Here is a 22,297-nt window from a genome sequence, read left to right on the forward strand (position 1 = left end):
GGCGGAAAACAGGAACAACCAACCAGCTACAGTAGTTTATGATTAGCAGTGGAGAAAATTATTGAATATATAATGAAGGATGTGATAACAAAATAACCAGAAAAGAATAATAGGAACAGAATCAACATGGATTTTTGAGAGACAAATCAGATGTGACTATTAGAACAAATAGATATGGAACCAGTGGCTTTGGTGATGTTAAATTTTCAGAAGGCTTTAAAAGATTTTCATAAGTTACACAAAGAAAATTGTTAAAAAGGTTAGAGCACATGGAATTGGTAGTTGAATACTGACATGGATTAAGATAATAGTTAACAGACAATATTAGGGTGGAAATAAATGAGTCTAGGGTTACAAGGTGTGACTAGACGGGTATGTAGGATTTGGGTGAAAGGGCCTAGTGTCAAATTTCAAAATTTGGTTATTATAAAAAAACAGGTGGAATTGTGAGTGGGGGTAAGGACGATAAAGGGAATTGACACAACAAAGGCAAAATGCCAGATTGCTTGCATTGTGTGAAGCTGTCCATTTCACTCGACAAAACAGAAAATTAGAACATTTACAAAGGGAACTTGGTATCCATGTACTTAAGTCACTGAAAGATAACATCGAAGGCACAGCAATTAATTATAAAGGAATGGCTTTTTGCTCTTCATTATGCAATGATTTAAGGAATAAAGAGGTCTTACTGCATTTGTAAAGGACTTCAGTGAGACTGCATTGACAACTTTTATACAGTTTGGCCTTATACATAAAATAGATACTTGGTATACAAGGGGTGCAATGAAGATTCACCATACTGGTTTCTGGGATAGCAGATTTCCCATCTGAGGAAAGATTGAATACACTAAACCTGAACACTCAAGAGTTTAGAAAAATATGAGGTGACCTCATCAATATTAAATACTTACAAGAATTGACAATGTGGATACAAGAAAGATGGTTCCCTTGATAAGGAATCTGGAACAAGATTGTTCAATCTCAGGATAAATGGTTGATCCTTTTAGACTGAGATGAGGAGAAACATCTTCATTCAATAGGTGGTCTCTTCTCCAAATGGTATTCTGTCTCAGAGTGCATTCAAAACATAGCTTGATAGATTTCCAGATAAAAGGGAAATCAAAGATTACAGGGATAGCACAGGAAATGAATCTGAGATAGAAGAACAGCCATTATTTGAAGAATGGCAATGAAGGCTGAAAGAGCCAATAGAAGATGCATCTGATCCTTGTTTGTATTGATATTATGCAAGAAATGATTGGATAAAATAATTAATCTACAATTCCACAACATAAATTAATTGGGTCAAAGGTGCCATAAAAGCACCAAAACTTTTGTTTTTGTAATTTGGAACATCATTTAAACATAGATATGTCGACCACATAAAATGTAAAAAAGGGTTCTTGTCAATTTAAATTATCATTTAAAAATGAACAAATTAATCAAAGACATACAACTGCAAGGAACTATTTTCTCTGCCAATACATCCTTATATATTTTACTCTGACAGAAACAAGAGTTGTTGCCATTTTCTTGCTGCATGCCACTGATATAAATTCTTGTTAAACTTGTGTTATTCAACTGCCACCAATTTCACTAAAAAAACTCAAGCTTGATTTTGACAATTTTATATTTGACCGTACCTGGCAAAGTTGGTAAAACTTTTTAGAAACTGAATTTACCATAGAACTATAAAAAATGACAGCCATTCAGCCCTCCTAGTCTGTACCAAAACAGAATTTCTCTAGTCCCGCTGATCTGCACACATTCCATAACCCTCCAGACCACTCCCATCCATGTATCCATCCAATTTATTCTTAAAACTTGAGTGAGCTCTCATTTACCATGTCAGATGGCAGCTCGTTCCAAACTCCCACCACTCTGAGTTCAGAAGTTCTCCCTAATTCTTTTACCTTTCACCCTAATGCCATGTCCTCTCATATTTCTCTCTCCTAATTGTGTAAACCTCTATCAAATCTCCCATCATTCTTCTACGATCTAAGGAATAAAGACCCAAGCCGTACTATATACGACCTCATCATCACCAACACCACTTTCTACCTGCCTATTCGCAACAAGACCTCCTGGATGCTTTCCTGCTCTAAGCATTGGCATCTTATTGACTATGTCATTGTCAGGAGAAAATACGGACAGGATGTCAGAGAGACCAAGGCCATGTGTGGTGCTGTCTATTGGACAGATCACTGGCTCATTGTCTCCAAAATGAAGCTCCACATCAGACTCAAGAGGCCACCACAAGGAAGCAACGCTACGAAAAGAATCAATGTGTCCAGGCTGAAGAATCCCAGCACAGGTTCAGCACTGGCTGAGGACATAGGAACTAAACTTGTTGACCTACAGTGCAAGCCTTTTGGCCCTCGATGTAGTGCAGACCTATATATTCCTACCAAAAAAAATATGAAACTCTTTGTAACCCTCTATTTTTCTTTCATCCATGTATCTAAGAATCTCTTAAATGACCCTAAAGTTTCAGACTCCATCTAGGCACCCACGGCTCTTAGTGTAAAAAACGTACCCCTGATATCTCCCCTAAGCTCTCCTCCCTCCACTTTGTACAGATGTCCTCTGGCATTTGCTATTCCTGCCCTGGGAAAAAGTCGCTGGTTGTCCATCTTATCTAAGAATCTTGAAGACTTCCATTAAGTCACCTCTCATCCTTTTTTGCTTCAAAGAGAAGTCTTAGTTCTGCTAACTTTGCTCATAAGAGTTATTTTCCAATCCAGGTAATATCCTGGTAAATCTCCTTTGCACCCTCTCCATAGCTTAGAAAAAAGAACATTTTCCTAACAAAAAAAAAGTACTAAACCCTCCCTATATTATAACCCTCTATTTTCCTTTCGGCCATGTGCCTGCCTGAAAGTTTCTGCCTCCACCACCACCTGGCAAGGCATTCCAGGCACCCACAACTCTGTATAAAACTTACCCCTGATGTCTCCTCCATTTTGTACAGATGCACATTCTTCCTATAATGAGGTGACCAGAACTGAACACAACACTCTAAGTGTGGTCTCACCAGATATATGTGGAGTTGCAACAAGACCTTTTGACTCTTGAACTCAGTCATCGACTAATGAAGCCCAGCATCCCATGGTCCTTCTTAATTATCCTATCAACCTGTGCAGCCATCTTGAGAAATGCATAGATTTGGACTCCAAGGTCTTTCTGTTTCTCCACATAAGTATACAACCATTAACCCTGTACTCAGCCTTCAGGTTTGACCTTCCAAAATGCAACACCTCACACTTATCTAGATTGAACTCCATTTGCCATTTCTCCACCCAACTCTGCATCCTGTCTATATCCTTTTGTAACCTACAACAAACTTCAGCATTATCCACAACTCCTTCAACCTTTGTATCATCTACAAACTTACTGACTCATCCTTCTACTTCTTATTAGGTCATTTATAAAAAATCACAAAGAGCAAGGATCCCAGAACAGATCTCTGTAGAAATCCACTAGTTACTGTCAGATCACTTGTCTGAGTTCTACTTGTACCATGTAACCCAGTATTACCTGTAACACAGTTGGGTGGTCAGCGACTAAACTGGTTCCCCCACCAGGCTTGCCTGGTGAGGAGGGTGACTAGACACCCTGCAGAATGAAAAACAAGACCTGTCAAAGGGTGGACGAACCATATCGTAGGGTCAACGACCATCTAGCATACACATGCCATGAAGCATGGAAGGGGTATCCCTTGCATCGAAGCTTGGTCTGGCCATTCACTGCAACAGCCATCTTGGACCTCACCATGCCACTGGATCCGGAAGGGGATGTCGAGAGGGTGGGTTTGGACCTGTGCAACCCCTACTCATCTAAATCCATTCATGCATATGCTATTCCTTTCTGAGGAGTGGAGGATCCTCATAACAAACCCCACAAACTGACTGAAAGAAACCATCATCATACTATGGGATGGATAGCCAGAAACTGACCTCCAGGGAGAATACTTTCTGTTCACTACTCTTCTTTGGCTTGGCTTCGCGGACGAAGATTTATGGAGGGGGTAAAAGTTCACGTCAGCTGCAGGCTCGTTTGTGGCTGACAAGTCCGATGCCGGATAGGCAGACACGGTTGCAGCGGTTGCAGGGGAAAATTGGTTGGTTGGGGTTGGGTGTTGGGTTTTTCCTCCTTTGCCTTTTGTCAGTGAGGTGGGCTCTGCGGTCTTCTTCAAAGGAGGTTGCTGCCCGCCAAACTGTGAGGCCCCAAGATGCACGGTTTGAGGCGATATCAGCCCACTGGCGGTGGTCAATGTGGCAGGCACCAAGAGATTTCTTTAGGCAGTCCTTGTACCTTTTCTTTGGTGCACCTCTGTCACGGTGGCCAGTGGAGAGCACTACTACTACTATGCTTTCTGCAGGCAAGCCAATTTTTAAATCCACACAGCCACAGTCCATGGATGCCATGGCTCATGACTTTCTGAACGAGTCCATGCCATTATTAAAATCAATATAGAGTCCACCTACCACCCACCTTCATCAATTTGTTTTTGTTACCTCCTCAAAAAAACTCAGGCTCACGAGGCACGACCTTCCCCTCAGAAAGCCATGCTGACTATCGCCAAGTAGACTGTACTTCTCCAAGTGCTCATAAATCCTGTCCTTCAGAATCTTCTACAATAGTTTGCACACCACTGACATAGGACTCACTAGTCTATAATTCCCAGGAATTTTCCCCACAGCATTTTTTAAACAAGGGGGCCACATTTACTATTTTCCAATTTTCCAGTACTTCCCGTGGCCAAGGAGGATGCAAAGATCATCACCAATGCCCCAGTTATCCCCTCTTTCCCACAGCAACTGGGATATATCACTTGCGGCCCCAAAGATGATCAATCTTCATGTCTTAAAGAAGACCCAACTCTTCCTCTTCCCTAATCTCAACAGGCTCTGGTGAATACTGAAGCAAAGTATTCATTTAGGACCTCCTCCACCTCCAGGCACATTTTCTCTCCTTTATCCTTAAGAGGCCCCACATTCGTTCTTGTTATCTTTCTGTTCTTCTGTTCTTTAGGTTTTCCTTAATCCTACTTACCAAGCCCTTCTCATGCCCCCCTTCAATTTCTTCTGTCCTTTCTTAGCTGCCTCACCTATTTTGACAACTATGGTTCCCTTTTCCAACCACCTTTTCCCTGTCTCACTGAGACAAAACTATCCTGAACCTAATGCAAGTGGTCCTTAAACATCCTCCACATTACTTCTGAGTTTTATCCCATGAACATCTTTTCCCAATATACTATCTCTAGTTACTGCCTCATCCCATCATAATTAGCCCTTCCCCCTTTTATCTGCTTTTATCCTTGCCCATAGCTAAACTAAAGATTAGGGAGTTGTGGTCACCATCACTGACCTGTTCCCCCACCAAGAGGTCTGTCACCTGATCAGGTTCATTACCCAGTACTAAATCCTCTAGTCAGCTGGTCCACATACTGTGTCAGGAATCCTTCTTTGATAAATTCTGCCCCATCTATTCCTCTTGTAGTCAGGAGGAACCAGTCAATATCAGAATCGGAACTTATTGTCATGAACAAGTCATGAAATTTGTTGTTTTGCAGCAGCATCGTAGTGTAAACATTCTATTATAATCACCGTACAACATAACTATAAATTAAAATAGTAGTGCCCACAAAGTAAGGGAGAGCCCTTGGTTCAATGATTATTAAGGAATCTGATGGCAGCGGGGAAGAACTGTCCTTGTGCCACTGAGTGCTCATCTTTTGGCTCCTACACCTTTTTCCCCAATGGTAGCAGAGTGAAAAGGGAGTAGAGGAAACAAAACATGTGACTTCCAGAACCCAAGCATGGGTCACACGAAATTACCATCACAATGGTCACGATCCAATGAAACAATTCTCCTGCTTTCCTTTATCCATTACCATTACAATGGTCACCATGGTTTAATAATTACCCTGACTAGGAGTATCAACAGAATGGTCCATTTCACACAGTCATTCCACCTCTGTGTTTATCAGAATGCTGGCTGATCAAACTGAATACTGTTTCTTTAAGTGTCCCAATCACATGACTCATAATCATATGACTCTCTCACCATCTGTTTTTCCTGAACAAACATCCATTGTTCTTGGTGGTTCTTCCAGAGCATTTCTCTTTGTTTACGGCTGCAGCTTGCACTAATCCTTAAAATGACAAGTCACTTAATGAAATGTGAGCTTGTAATACTTCACAATGCTAATTTTATGAAAGATGCACTAGAATTTCAATTTTGAAATTTACGGGGGTCTAGGACCAGGTTAAGGTGAGAGGAGAGAAATTTAAAGGAGATTTGAGAGGTAGGTTTTTCTCACAGTGGGTAATGAATATCTGGAACAAGTTGGCATTTAGACAGCCACTTAGGAATACAGGCCTAATGTGGGCAAATTGGATTAGCACAGATAGACATTATAGTCGCCATGGATGAGGTGCGCTGAAAGGGCATGCTTCTGTGGTGTTTGTTTCTATAATTTAATTTGAGACTAAATTACGCATTTTTTTTTTATTTACAGGTACTCCCCGACTTATGTCCATAATTGGGGTCTGAAGGATCGGTTGTATCTCAAATGGACACGTCAGAATTTTGCCTACACTCATGGAGTAAATAAATCTTAAAGCAAATTTTTTAATCAAAATTTTCATCATCTGAGTTTTCCTTGTTAGTCGGTATCCCGGAATCCATAGGCTGGGTCTGGCCATCTTGATTCCTGTGCGCTTGCGTGAGTCTTTGGTTGGTGCATGCGTGGTGAGTTTGCATATCAGAGCTCAGCTGGCCCATGCGCGGAAGGTTCGCGTATTGGAGTTCGGTTGGTGCATGTGCGAGAGTTAAGCACCCTAATGATACTGAATTCACACCCTAAACTCTCACGCATGTGACAACCGAACTCCAATACATAAACCCATCGCACATGCGCCAACCGAAGATTCACGCAGGCACACAGGAATCAAGATGGTCACGCCCAGTCTATGGATCCCGAGACAAGGTAAGTACACACATTTTGGCTCTTACATGCCCTGTATCTGTTATAGTTTGTCAAATGCAACATAAACTGCGTAAATTTTATATTTTTTCTTATTTAAAAAAAAATTTGGTCATCTGTGCAAATGGACATAGATTGAATAGGTCGCAAGTCAGGAAGTACCTGTATTTCATAATTTCTTTGGGCTAACACCAGTCATTTATTAACAGACACAATGCCAGTATAGGTACTATGAACAATCTTCAGCAAAATCTCCAACATTCTTTTTGTGGGTTGTTCAATACCGTACTCTCACAGCAAAACTGCTGAGATTGGGAATTTAGAGAATTGGGGGGTAGAATTTGCTTTGCACATACTGTCTTTAATAACTTTCTGCTCTTGTGGTTTATAAACTATGGTTTCTTCAATTGCAAACAAAGAAGAAAAATATATTTACTGTATCTAGCTGCATAATCACTAAGTGCTATATGGTCCCTTTCTTATTAAAAAGCTTTTTGCTTTTTATTCTCACAAGTATTGCTTTCATTGGTTATTTGAGAAGCATATTATTCACAAATGCAGAAATCATTTGAAGCAGCAGTAATGCTAATAGCTTTTATTGATAAACTATGCCCTTGCTCTGCTATTTTCAGTTCTCCATCTAATTGTACTTCGAAAGCATTAAACAGAACTTCCTTGACCCAAAAGCAATGAGATCAAAAGTAGTCCATTCTAACAGCTTCAATGCTTTTCAAAATTGTGGGGTTTTTTTGTTCGCAGAGAAAACAGATCAAATGTTACCTCAAATTTTTCACTTAATTGCATAACACTGCATTCTGGTTAAATGTAGACCTTCAAAATACAAATATAGCTTATATATTTAATATGTTATGGTAAAGGCTTAGAAATAATAGTGTTTTAACAGGACAGGGAATATTTCTGGCACCTTTTACCATGAGAATACATGCATGCAAAAAGGCAACATGCTATGCTGAATAAAATGGCTCATAATCCCATAAAGATTTGGAAGTAATACCCGATTATCCCACGTGATGATGCTTGCTTCTGAGATCAAGTACCAATTCAATCAGACCTAATTTGCTTTTTAAAATGATATATTTATACAACACCCATGAAACACAAATATTCCGGGTCATCTGCTGAAAGTATGATGATTTTCCTTATTCTGCTTAATACAAACTCCTTAAATAAAACCACAAGAAAGTCATTTTTTTAAAAAACCTGTATTTCAAGTTGATTTGTCATGCCTGCAATTTGGGATCCCTGCTCTATTTCTGAGAATATCTAAGCCCAACTCACATGTTTATGTCCATCCTATCCATGTTGGCTTTGAATTCTACATTACCAATTGAATTTTTTTCTTAAGAAATGAATTGCCATTAAAATAAAGTCTAACAAGGCATTTTTTTTTGTTTATTTTATTTCATGAGGAGCTTACTTATACTTTACTGAAAACCTTCCTTTCTCAATATTCTATCCAACAATTACATCTCAAACCTCCATTCAATAATAAAAACATACAATTCTGCAAATAGCAAATCAGTACTCTTCGTCTTGCTGTTGGTCCTCATCTTCATGTTTCATTCAGTTTTCTCCCTCATTGCACCCATTCCTTCACCTATGACTGAACTGGAAGAATACGAGGTATTGCATGCAAAAAAGTACAAAACTACATTCAACCTAATGCCCAGACTTACCCCCTGACATGATTAAAGATCTTACCAGTAGCACTGCAGAGGAACCATTTGGTCTGGATAAGAGAAGGGACATGTCAGGAAACATTCTATCAATCCGTGCAATGACATCATCTACGTACCTGGAAGTTAAAAATAATTGAAAATATCATCAAACATATTTAACAATGATCTTTTTAATAAAATAGAAAATAGTAGATTGATAAAAGCGATTACCATTGAAAACAAAAAAAAACTTGTGAGCATAAAAAGCATTTTAATTTAGACAGTTGCTCAACTAAGCAATAAACCTGCATACTCTTATGCAGCACAACAGCACTGTCTGTCTCAAAATGAAAGAGGTAAAACCTCAAATATCGCATAGCAAAACAACAGAGGATGTATGCAATCTTTCTAGGTTTTTGCAGATTTAAAATCTAGATTTTAAGAGCAGCTATATTATAAATTACCAAAGCCTCATATACCAAAGCTTTAAAGTGTATGAGCACCAACATTAACATCAAGGCAAGCTTTCAGTAATGAATGCAGGAGAATGAACAGATCTTAGTGACCAAAAAATAACTTTGCCTCCATATTTTTACCTTTATTAAGTGGTGGTACTTTCCACTTTCACAAGTTTTAATCATTAACAAAGGATGAACTGAATAAAAGCAATGTCAGAAAAGCCACATACTGCATGACACCAGTACTAATTCCTCCCTTCAAGAGATAACAATCAAGTACAACCAAGTAAACAGGAAAAATATTTTACTTAAATCACCAGGTTTCTCTTTACACCAATGAAGTACTGGGCACCACTGTCACTATGAGAGTCTACCTTTAATTCAACCATTGGCATACAAACTCAGTGCTCAAAATTTTGTACAGTATTTATTTTATTCCTATATACTAACAAAACAAAACTACAGTATAAAAGTACTTCAACCTTTGCAATATGATTGGGAAGTCCTAAATTTGTAAGATGGAGTATAAAAATAGGAACTCCTTCTTTATTATGCAGTACAACTTTTCATTTTCTTGGGTAGACCACTACATTTCCAAAGTAAAACTGAAATTTTTAATTCCCAAAGGTGAAATTGATTTTATTCATCTTCTCTCTCATTTACTAACTCTAGCTACTTTACTGAAGAAATTTGGGTGCTGAGAGGAAAAACCTGGCAGACTGGTCCTTTGATATGTGACCCAGTTCACTGTTATATACCCTAATAACGATTATACAGGATATATTATCAGGTAGCGAGTGTTTATATGGAGGGCCTTCACTTAGAGGCCGGCACCGTCGGCAGAGAAAAATCTACACTTACCTTTTTATAGAGCAGCCCTAAAAGGCTGCTCCATCATCGTTTTTATGTGGAGTGGTGCCTTGGTGCGTCCTCCGGAGCCGCTGTAGGTGGGGCGACTGTTGCCGTGGCGACACCCATCAATATGATGTCATAAATATGCAGAGACATCTTTGTTACCCATAATCCCCCATACAGACAGAACCGCTCTGGAAAACACAGAGTGGTTCCAGCTGTGTGTGGGATTATGGTTAACAAAGTCAGTCACTGATCATTCTTCTGCCCAATCAAATCTCCATTAAAAAAAATCCAGCCTACACAATGCATTCAACCCTGCCTGACAGTGTCTTCCTCTGCTTGCTCATGGGTACCTTCACCTTAAAAGTGGAAATGTGACAGCGTCTATGCAGGTCTGGACTCGCCTAAGTCCTGGTTCGCGGGCTAACGGTATTATTGCACTGTCAGCAGCCTGCCCCTAGCCAGCATCTTGTAGAGGCTGTACATTTATGATGTGAGGTGGAGTGCTCCACTTTACCCCCTGGAAGGATTGGAGTCCATGTCTTGGAGCCATTCCTGGCGCATTTATGAAGGTAGGGTAAATGATGTGAGAGCAGAGAATGTCTGCCTTTACAGTTGCATTTTTTTACTCTATAAAAGGGCCTAGCGAGAGAGTAGCTTTCTTTGTAATTCCTTCAATTCCTATCACTTTACATTTGTATTACATTACTTCACACTGCTGATCAATACCAATTTTCCCGACATGTTCTCATGCAATCATAAAACAATGCAAATCACTGTTTTACACATATTTATCCCAAGCTTCCCCTCAAACTAGCAAGAAAAAGGTTGGACATATTATATTAGGAAGAAGCATTTTCTTTAATATTTCATTTACATTTTTGAAGCCAAATGTGCAATCAACAAATACAAAGAAAACTATTATATAAAGAGTAAAATTAATAATTTATGATACATGACTATAATCCCCCATCCATCACCCAGCCTCCCATGAAAGTTAATAAAGAAAGAAAATCCCAAAGAAATACAGTAAAAAGAAAGAAAAGGAAAGAATAAAAGAGAAATTGTCGGGGATCCATCATCTACCCCAAGTTTCACATTTTCATGATTTATGTCGTTCTCGAGGGGATGTTAGCATAGATCTTGTGGGTGAGATGGGACACAATTTAAAATGTGCACCAACATTTTGTAGATATGGCTGACGTATTTTTAAGAACATGCATACTTATTTCTTAGGTTATAGGATATCTTTTCAAGAGAAATCTGACTATGCATTTCCGTATTCCAACGGGCTATACCTAGATGTAAATCAGAATTAGACAGAAGACTAATAGCCTGAATATACCCGAGATTGTCTGATTTCAGAAGCTAAGCAGGTCAGGTGGAGGGGAGCCTGCCAAGGAAGACAAGGAGCTGGAGGGGCACTGGACAAAGTGGTGGCTCTCTGTCTGCCTTATGGTAGACAAAAGTTAATGAATTTCATGCATGTTACATTCTAAATGTAGTATTACGTGACAATAATGAACCTTTACCTGACTTCCAAGTAACTGCTATACATTTTCTGGCCACTGCCAAGGCGATCTTGACAAATATTGTTTGATGTTGGGACAACCTCATTTTAGGTCTTACACTGGCAATATTCCCCAGTAAGAATAGTTCTTGGTTCTGTGGAAATTGAATTCTTGTAATTTGCCTAAGAGTTTCCCCAGATCTACTCAAAAGGGACATGCCCAATTTGAATGTAAAAGAAAGTACCTATCTCCTCACCGCACCTAAAGTATTGATCCAAAATGTCTGATTCTATTTATTTTTGTGGTGTGGGATATAATTGGTGCAAAAAATTATATTGCCCCGATCTGTATCTTATATTTATTGTATTTGTCATACAGTCCTGACATAAATCGGACCAGCTTTGATCACCAATATTTATATTTAAGTCTGATTCCCTTCTCTATCTAGACTTGTGTACCCCCTGCTTAGGGGCTCCTGTTTAAGAGATACATTGATGAAGTAAATTTATTTATGTTTCCCTTTTGAATCAAAGTGTCCACATCACTGTACTATGATAAAGTCATTGTCGGGTCCAGTTTATCACTCAAGTATGCTCTTAACTGAAAATAGCAGAATATTGTACTGTTAGCAATACCATGCTTATTTTTTAATTGTTTAAATTATATAGGTTGCCGCTGTTCATAACAATCCTGGATGAACCAGATCCCTTTTCAGGCCCAGGTAGTTTTGGTGACTGATAAGTGTATTTTGATCACAGTGATAGAATGATTTCTCTTACTCCTAACCTTGGGAAAAAAAAAAAACCAATAAAGATCTTGTGATTTGTCGTATGAATTTCCCCCTTTTTTTGAAAATTTTATTTATCATTAGCATCAATACAAACTTTGACTCAGGGTATATAAATTTTGCATTATAATAACGTAACAAAATTATACAATTTTTAAAAATATTTTCTCCCCTCCCCCTCCCTCTTACCACCCCAGCAAAAGAAAGAAGGAAAGAAAGGTAAACACCTAAATCTACACATTTATTACTACCTATTTTTATTACGATACTTATTTTATATTCTAATATTTATTTTTAATTGAGAGGAGTGGGGAATATGATGATGTGGATAGACTTTTACTAACGAACTCCATATATCGTTCCCAAATCTAATAAAAATTTCCAATCTAATTCCATAAAATATACGTAATCTTTTATAATGGTATGCAGTTTTGCATTTCACGGTTCCATCTATCTATTGCTACAAAGTTATCTGTTTTCCATGTTATTGCTATACATTTTTTTTGCTACTACTATTGCTATATTCAAAATTTTTGTTTGATATTCATCCAGTTACAATTTTATATCTGCTTCATATATATTACCAAGCAAGAAAATTCTCGGATCTTTTTGTATTTTTATCTTCATAATTTGTCCTAAGAATATACTCAAATCTTTCCAAAATGTTTCCACTTTTACACAAGACCAAACTAAATGTAAAAAAAAGTACCTATTTCCTAATTACATCAATAGCATTTATCAGAATAATTTGAATTAAGACCATTTAATTTATGTGGAGCATAATATAACTGATGTAATAAAATTATATTGAACCATTTGATATTTAACATTAATCATATTTTTAACACTCTCTTGACATAACCAGATATCTTCTTCAATTTGAATATTTAAGTCTTTTTCCTACCTTTGCTTGGATTTATATAAATCTTTTTTCTCCATAGTATCTTATAATTTAATATACATATTAGTAATACATTTCTCAATAAATGTATCTGTAATTAAATATTCAAATTGACTTTGTTACAGAAGTTTTAAATTCACACCTAATATCTTTTTAAAATATAATTTAAGTTGATAATATGAAAAATTGTATTATGTGGTATACCATATTTCTCTTTCATTTGTTCAAACGTCATTAAAAAAATCCCAAAAAGCAATCTTTTACCCTCTGTAAACCTTTACTATACAAAATATCAAATAAAGAATTATTCAAAGTAAAAGGAATAAGTTGATTTTTTTTAACATCATTTTAGGTATGATGATTTTTAATTACTCTCTCTGTATGAATTCCATTCCATACCTTCAATAAATGTTTAAAAATTGGTATTTCTAGTTTTGCCTTTAATAATTCAGTATTCCACTTATACAAAAAAATTTCTGGAATAGTTTCTCCATTTCAATCTGAACCCATGCTGCTTTCTCACCACTTTGTTCAAATTTTCATGTTAATTTCACCAAAACTACTCTTGGCATTTTACCTTTCCAAATAAACTCTCTTACAGTTTTATTTAAACCTCGATGAAATTTCTCTGATATAGGAATAGGTAGTGATCCAAACAAATATTTGTATTCTTGGAAAAATATTCATTTTAATACAATTTACCCACCCTATTAAAATTATTGGTAAATTTCTTCATCTTTTTAAAATCATCTTGTATTTTTTTAAATAATGGTAAATAATTTAATATAAATAAATTATTTAAATTTCTTTCAATTTTTATTCCTATATATTTCACCACTTTTGTTTGCCATTTAAATTTGGTCATTTTCTTACTTTGCGTATAATCCATATTAACTATAGGCATCACTTCACTTTCATCAACGTTAACTTTATAACCAGATAGTAAACCATATTCTGCTAATCTTGTATTTAATTTATTCAGTGATATTTCTGGTTTTGTTAAATAAACTATCTCATTTTCTGAGATAGAAGTTTATGAGATTTTGATATCATTACAAAATAATAACTCTCCAAGATCAAATGAGAGAGATACATGATTTGCCAGAATCTTTTAAAACATCATTAATAACAGTTATTCCAAAAACAGGAAAAGATCCTTTATGACCTTCTTCTTATAGACCCATATCATTATTGAATACAGATTATAAAATTGTATCTAAATTATTAGCTAATAGATTAACTAAATATTTACCAAAATTAATAAACATGGATCAGACTGGTTTTAAATAGAAGATCTGTAGATAATATAGTAAAATTTATGTTTAATCGGGGTAGCTCAGAAAGAAAAGAAACCAGCAGTAGCGGTTGCATTAGATGCAGAAAAAGCATTTGTTAGATTAGAATGGGATTTTAAAATTTAAAGTATTAAATACATTTGGAATTCCAAATGCTTTTATAAATTGGATTAGAGCATTATATAATCAGCCAAAAGGTAAAGTAGTTCCAAATAGGCAAATATCAAAACTTTTTCCATAAGAAACATCATCCAGACTACGTTGTCCGTTATCACCATTTTTGTTTGCTTTAGCTATAGAACTTTTGGTGGAATCAATTAGAAGGAACAAAGAAATTAAAGGTTTTGAGATAGATAATAAGGAAAATAAAATTAGTTTATTCACAAATGGATTTCCCTTTTTCCATTGTTAATTATTGGGTCCAGAGGATCTGATCTCTACAGGCCAGCAATGCTGCTGTCATCAAGCTCATTGAGCAAGCTAAACACTGAAAAATTCTCATGCTCTGCAAACCATAAAATTATGAACAGCTTTTATCATTCACATTTAATAACTGTGATGTAAAGATTAGTGTGTACATACAAAGTTACAGAATGCACTGATTTTAAAAAAGTGACAATTTATGTTTACTAAGTACGTCAGGAGCAAAACGGTAGCCAGGGAATGAGCAGGTTGATCAAAGATATAATCTAAGTGTGGAGCCAGGCGATATGGAACAAGATCCTAAATAAATACTTCCCATTGGTATTCACCAAGGAGCCTTCCCTCAGTGGTAGGGAAAATATTGGAAGGGCCAAGATTTGTATATATTTGGGATCATGGATAGTCAGTATGGTTTTGTGTATTGGAAAGATCTGGTTCACTAGCTTAATTTGCTTTATTGAGGCAGCTGAGAAGATTGATGAAGGCAGGGCAGTAAATGAATATATGGACTTTTGTTAGCTATCTAACAAGTTCCCACACAGAGAGCTGGAGGTGAATCCAGTCACTCAGTGACTCTGAAAAGACTTTCTTTCTCTTCTCTTTCTCTCATACTGTAAAGCGCACCAGGCGATACTAATGATGACTTTGTCTGCTTTAAGGCAGCCAGAAGACAATTTCATGTAATATTACATGTTCTGTTAAATTTATTAAATGACAATAAAGGAATCTTGAATCTTTATAGACTGGTCAAGAAAGCCAAGGCTCATGGGAGCCAAGGGAAGCAGACTAATTGGATGCAAAGTAAGCATGTTGACAGGAGGCAAAGGGTAGTGACGGAAGAATGTTTTTCTCTTTAAAAATCTGTGGTGAGTTGTGTACCAGAGGAGTTTGTGCTGGGACCCTCATTATTTGTGATATACGATTTGTAAGTTGGGACATAGCACAAAAGTTCATGGCGTTGTTAATAGAGGGAAAGGTTATCTGGGGTTATAGTGAAAACACAATGCTGGAGAAACTCAACAGGACAAAGTGTACTTTATGTAGCAAAGATAAAGATACATAACCAACGTTTTGGGCTAGAGCCCTTCATCACATTTTTGAAATAACTGAACTTGATTTTATCTTCTTAATTGCCTTCTAATTTTTTCTCTTTTTAACATTTTGACTGCTTGAGTGATATTATACAGTCATAAATCTTTCTGACCACCAGAGACATTCAAAATCCCTTATAAAGGTGATAGCTGGAAGTATGTCTTTGCCAGGTAACAATTATTTTTTTTCAGTGATTTTATGGCAGTACATAGCTGAAACTTTGTCATTTTTGACTGGTATGGACCTAACCAATAACACTGGACAACAATTTTTATTTAAAAAAGTATGTATTATGATAGACAACTTCAATCTGAACATTAAAAATGATTTCAGATTTTCTGTATCACGTAGAAAGTTGGAGAAACATTAAATTAACTTTTATTTAATTTACCATGTTTATTTGCGTGTTCAAACTCTCAGGCTGTCTGCACGTGTTGTTGTCTTGGTCACCAATTTTACAACTGAAGTAGAGCTCATAGTGCAGTCACGCTGTGTCTTTGAGCCTTAAGCATATATTTATCACAAGTGTAACAGAATGTATGGCAGCTGTTGCAACATTGACGTTTCTGCTTCACTGAATCTTCCTGGAGGCAATAAATGCTATTATTAAGTGCACTCACTATGCTATTGCCTGAAAAATATGTGCATCAACACATGTTCAATCTATAATCAATGTAATGCACAGCATCGTATATGTGAGCTGCTTTCATAGCCTGTCTGCATCTATCCTGACTAGGCATGCCCAGGTTTAAGACAACATTTACATAGCACCTACACTGAGTGCATGCCCAGGCATACTTGGACTGACCAAAACAGCTAGCTTTGTGGGCAATATACTAGGAGACCTAAAAATGTAACAGAAAATCACAAAAATAGGTTATATCTAAAAACAGTTTGTGATGAGCAAAATCTTAGTGATTTTCATGATCAGCAGCCCAAAAATCCATAAAATACACCCAAAAGTATTTTGAAAGCAAAATCTTTGTTGTCCACTGTCAAGCTATAGAATATAAATGTAGGGATGTATGTTACAACTTTACAAAATACTGGCTTGATGGCACATGGACTATTATGTATGGTTGTAGTCTCCACACTGTCAAAAGAATGTGGTTGCTCAAGAGAGAGTGCAGAGGAAATTCATCAGGATGTTGCCAACATTGGATAGACGGGGCTTATTTATTTTTTGCACAAAGGAAGTGTTTGATATCTGGCACTCACTGTCCAGAGGAGGTGGTGGTGGTCAGTTACAATCACGGTATTTAAGAGCCATTTAGACAGGCATTTAAATAAGAAAGGTACAGAAGGATTTGGACCTAATGTAGGCAAATTGAATTAATTGGATGGGCAAAAAGTTGGCAAGGACATGGTGGGAAGGAAGACTTATACCTGAGCTGCATTCTCTCTCTCTCTCTCCATTACTGTCATTGCCACAACCTCATTTCAACCTAAAACCTTAATGCCTTCATGTCTTATGAAATGACATTATATCACTTTAATATGAATTGTAATAATGTTTCTGGGTTCCACATAAACTGCACTTTCCTGAAGGGTCAATGGAAACTTCCTTTCTCTTTCCAGCTCCCTTTAATCACAGATTGAATGCGCAATTTCTAAAGAAATTACTGTGTAGAACTACAGAAAGAATATACAGTACACCTTTTCATAACAATCTATCACCCAAAATAATTTTGCACAACACCATTATTTTGACCTAATTTTCAATGAGGTAAAAGCAATGAGGTGAGAGTTTATTTGTGCTGTGTGGTACACCTGATCAAAAATGAAGTTCTGAAATTTTACCTTGTCTTCGTATTTTTAACCTTTAGGCACCTACTTTCATCATCTCATGAAGCTTGTCTCTTCATTCCCAATTCATAAACAGATCTATCATACTGCTGGAAGCCATGATGAAGGCATTTCATTCTTATCCCTTTTTAGTCTGCATCTTCTAGAAAGACAACATCACCCTCTGTTATGTTTGCCGCTGCTGAATTTCAGAATATTTTATAAAGTCATGATCAAGTACTAAAAACAATCCTTTCAAGCAGTTACAACCTTCTCTAATTCCCTCCAGCTATATTAAAAAATGTAATATTCAACAATGCTCATAAATGAAGACTTACAATAACTATGATTGTCATTCATGTTAGCTGGAATATATGTAAACTAAGTTTGAACTCATGCCATCATTTAGCAAAAGGAATGTTGTTGACTAGGCTTATAAATGGCACACACATCTACATTCTACAAAATATGGAATCTCTCTGCTTCTAATATTGGTCTAGATTAAAACCTAGGTTTTAGAGTACTAAAGAAAAGTAATCTATATTCTGATATCCTCCAAATAAGAAAATTAGCAGACAAGGTTGCATCTGTGGAGAGAGAAATACAGTCATCATTTCAGATCAATGACCTTTCATCTGAACTAGAAAAAGTTAGAAATATTGTCTGCTCTCTGGTCTTATAATCAGAAAATGGCATAGTACTTTATTGATTATGACCATATTGAGCATATTTAAGGCAAAGATTGATAGGTTCTTGATTAACCAGGACATTAAAGGTTATGGGGAGAAAGGAGGGGAGTGAAGCTAAGTGGAAAATGAGTCAGCTCATAATTGAATGGCAGGGCAGACTCAATGGCTGAATGGCCTATTTCTGCTCCTTTGTCTTGTGTTCATGTCTTATGGTCTTACAAATTAATAACCAGAAGATTATGAAAAGCAGTGAAACTGAATTGATGAAATAGTATTGATGTGGAGGAACTGAAGGGTGAATAAAGGTGACCATGGGAGTGGCCCATTTATAACTAAAACTTCCAACAGTCCATATTTTAAAAAAATATATATATATACTGAGAAAAACAAAGCTCTCATCTGTATCTGGACTGGCCTACTTACTATCTTTATGTGGCAGTAACTGCTGCTATACCAGTGACTCTCAAAACTATATTTGCTGAAATTTCTTTTGTTTCCATATTAAAAATAGTTTTCACATGCTGCTTAAGAATCCCCTCAAGTCCATGGGGGTGAGATGAAGATGTTTTTTTTTATCAGCAATTGCAAAGAATATAGTTGTGTTTAACACACAACTTTGTCAAACTGCATTTGTTTTAGTGGCCACTGGTGTTTGCCAAATTAATGGAAATGATGAAACAGAATACAGAATGGAGATTTAAAATATGGTTGGGTAGTCATGGAACAATTATATTAGAACAAGAACAAGCATCTTGTTGATTTTAGGAAGGAAACCCCAAGAGACTTTGCACCTGTTCACATTGATGGATGCAAGAGGAGAGGTTAGAACCTTCAAATTTAATGATCTCCTCTGGACCTTGACCCCTTCACTGAAAATCTGGCCATGGTCATTTCCTCAGGAGATGCTTCCACCATAGTTTCCAGCCTTAATAGTCCCCCATCCATTCACAGCCCACTTCTATCTCTTGCCCAAGATTCCAAAGCTGAATGGTTCAGCCAACCCACTGCTTCATTCTCCTTTTGCCCCACTGAATTTAATTCTTTCTAATTGGACTTTGTCTTTGCTTCCCTTCAAGTTCAAGCTCAAGTTCAAATTTATTGTCAGAGTGCATACATGACATCACACACAACCCTGAGAGTCTTTTCCTGCAGGGCCATGCAAAATTTCTACCTATCATTAGTGTAGAGATATGTGTACAAAATAGAGAAATATAAACAAAAATGTAAGCAAACTACAAATACAGAAAAAATATTCAGTAATAAATAAATCTCATACGATTTCCATCCATAAAACCTCTTAGACTCTCAGTATTTCCTGGTCCCAACTATTCTACATCAGATGATTGTAGTGGTCCTCTGTTTCTTCCTTGAACAGAGGTCCCTCTCCAGCAACACCTTCATTTTCTGGGCTGAACTTGTTCTCACATTGACCAACTCTGACTACATTCCCCCATGGAACATTAGGAATGGATCAAGCTATGCCCATCTTTTCATGGGATAAATGAAAAAAATTCCATGTTTCAGTCCAACTTCAACAGTTTTTAAGGTACACTGACTATTGTATTTATGCTACCTCCTGCACTCATATAAAACTTTAAAAGTTTCATTGTTTTGTCACCAATTTTCACATGGCCCATCTCTGATTCTTTCCTTCCCTTTCTGGATTTTTCTGTCTTTATCCTGGGGAAAAAGGTACCCACAAACATCCATATGAGGTCACAAACTCATTGCCATTTGTTGTGTTGAGAAAGTATCAGATTCGTGGGTTCACAGAGAGACAAGTCTGGGCACAAGGGTTTGCAAGCACATGTAGCTTTTATTAAGACACAAAAGTTTATAGAAGAGCATGGGAAAATGCTAACAGGAATAAAACACTTGCACACAATTTATAAAAGAGCATGGGAAAATTGTAACAGGAATAAATACACACTCGCCCAATTTATAAAAGAGAGTGGTAAATTAACACAGGCGGTGCCGACATTTGCACACTATAAGCCAAGGTTCTGCACACCCTCCCAGACCCCTGATTGCTAGGAGGCTGATCTGGTACAAACAGTACCCACAGGGGTATACACACACTCTCAGACCCCTGATCGTCGTGAGGTGCAGCTCTTCTGCAAGTATCAATCTATAGCAATATTACTCAGGCTCACCTTAGCCATGACCCTTCTAAGCGACATCCATAGTAGTATCCTGGCATGGCGCAGTGTCCAGGGATATTATCACGAGACAGAGAGAGTGAAATATGCTCTGTGTGGGTGCTAAATACAGAGCTAATCTGTGCGTCTAGCCGATAGTGACACTAAGTGATTTGAATTAGCCAACGGCAAGGTGTGCATTAATTAGTGGCCGGAGTCCAACCTTGATTGACAGGTGATGCGACTTCCAAATATATTCCTGGAGAGGAGGCCATACACACATTCCAGGCAGGCCAGGGGGCGGGGGTGGAGGGGGAGAGTGGGAGTGCACATTTCCTCCACAAACACTATCTTGTATTTTCTCTCACCTTGATTCCTGTTAGGACTCAATTCCATTTTCTATGTTTCTCTTGCTTCGGTATTCCAATGACAAGACTTTCTACACAGATGAGTCTGAGATTACCTACTTTTTCATTAACCTGGCTTCCCCTCTAATTATCAAAATTGAGAGAGCCTTTATCTCATCTATTTCTCACACCTCTGTTCTCACAGTCCTTTGAACAATACACTAGCTGGCCTCTGCATCAGTCAATCAATCTTTGCAATTGCTCCTTTTTTCTGCAAGATTCTACCATTTGGAAGACTATTCACTTCACATCTCCCTGGTTACCTCCCATTTCCATCAACTCTTCCCTTTTTTGGGGCACTATCCTTGCAACTGCAGGAATTGTAGCACCTTTTTACCTCTTCTGATTTTACCAAGCAGAAATTCACCTGCTCCTATGTAAATTAATAAATGTTTAACTGAAAATTCAAACATTACTGTATAGACTCGAATACATGAACATAATATGACACACAAGATACTACTAGAACTATAATTAAATAGTTATTTAGGGTCAGACTTGATGGGCTGGATAGCCTTTATCTACTCTAGTGTGTTATGATCTTAAATGCCAATTCATAGAATACCAGAAATCACAAAATCTCCAAGGGATTAATTGAGATCAACTACACCCTGATAAATAAGTCTTTAACTCACTTTTTATTAACTCTATTAAAACAAGGAATGCTCCAGACACTGATGCTGCTGTTCGTGCTATCAAACTGCAATTAATTCAAGGGCATGGCAGTACTAATATAAAATGAATGGAGGACCAGCATAAGAGGATACATGATGTATTTTCTGATAATCCTACAGATTGAGATTATCCAGCACTAATCATAAACACAAAAAAGATGAGGAATTTCATTTTTGATATTTAGCATATCCTATTTGTAAAAATGGCAATATTCTGCAGGTCCAATGTTGAGAGTCTCGTTATTAAAAGGAGTGTTTTACCGGTAATTACATTCAGCAACCAGAACAGGCTACTACAAGTTTCAAACAATGTTGCAACTAGTCATTCTCCCAACACCAATTAACAATGTTTAACATAAGTGAACTTGGTGTCAAATTTATATGCAAGAGCAAATTTTGGATGGAAAATGCAACATGTGCAAATGTTAAAGCAAAGGCTTCCATATTTCGACAATTCCCTTTGATTCTGCTCTCTTAGTAAAAGCAGAAGGGTTGTGACGGTTTGAGGAAAGAAAGGAAAAGCACTTCAGGTCCCAAAGGCACTCTTTTGAATTCTCATTTTGTGGAAAAAAACTTTACCATACATAAAAAGAAGCACACAACAAAAGAAAC

At 37.0% G+C, this 22,297-nt stretch overlaps 1 protein-coding gene across 16 annotated transcripts in view; it reads right to left on the reverse strand.

The window, feature by feature from the left end:
- Positions 1-22,297, reverse strand: part of med27 (mediator complex subunit 27) — a 521,819-nt gene that overhangs the window by 311,718 nt on the left and 187,804 nt on the right. For all 16 annotated transcript variants that reach the window (XR_011340577.1, XR_011340572.1, XR_011340563.1 and 13 more), the window contains exon 4: positions 8,714-8,807. Coding sequence is in view for 3 of the 16 variants with exons in the window: in XM_069886860.1 (XP_069742961.1) it covers positions 8,714-8,807 (94 nt within the window). In the remaining 13 variants the exon portion in view is untranslated. The remainder of the gene's footprint in view (positions 1-8,713; positions 8,808-22,297) is intronic.

The sequence above is a fragment of the Narcine bancroftii genome, chromosome 1, assembly GCF_036971445.1.
Source record: "Narcine bancroftii isolate sNarBan1 chromosome 1, sNarBan1.hap1, whole genome shotgun sequence".
Classification (NCBI taxonomy): Eukaryota; Metazoa; Chordata; class Chondrichthyes; order Torpediniformes; family Narcinidae; genus Narcine; species Narcine bancroftii.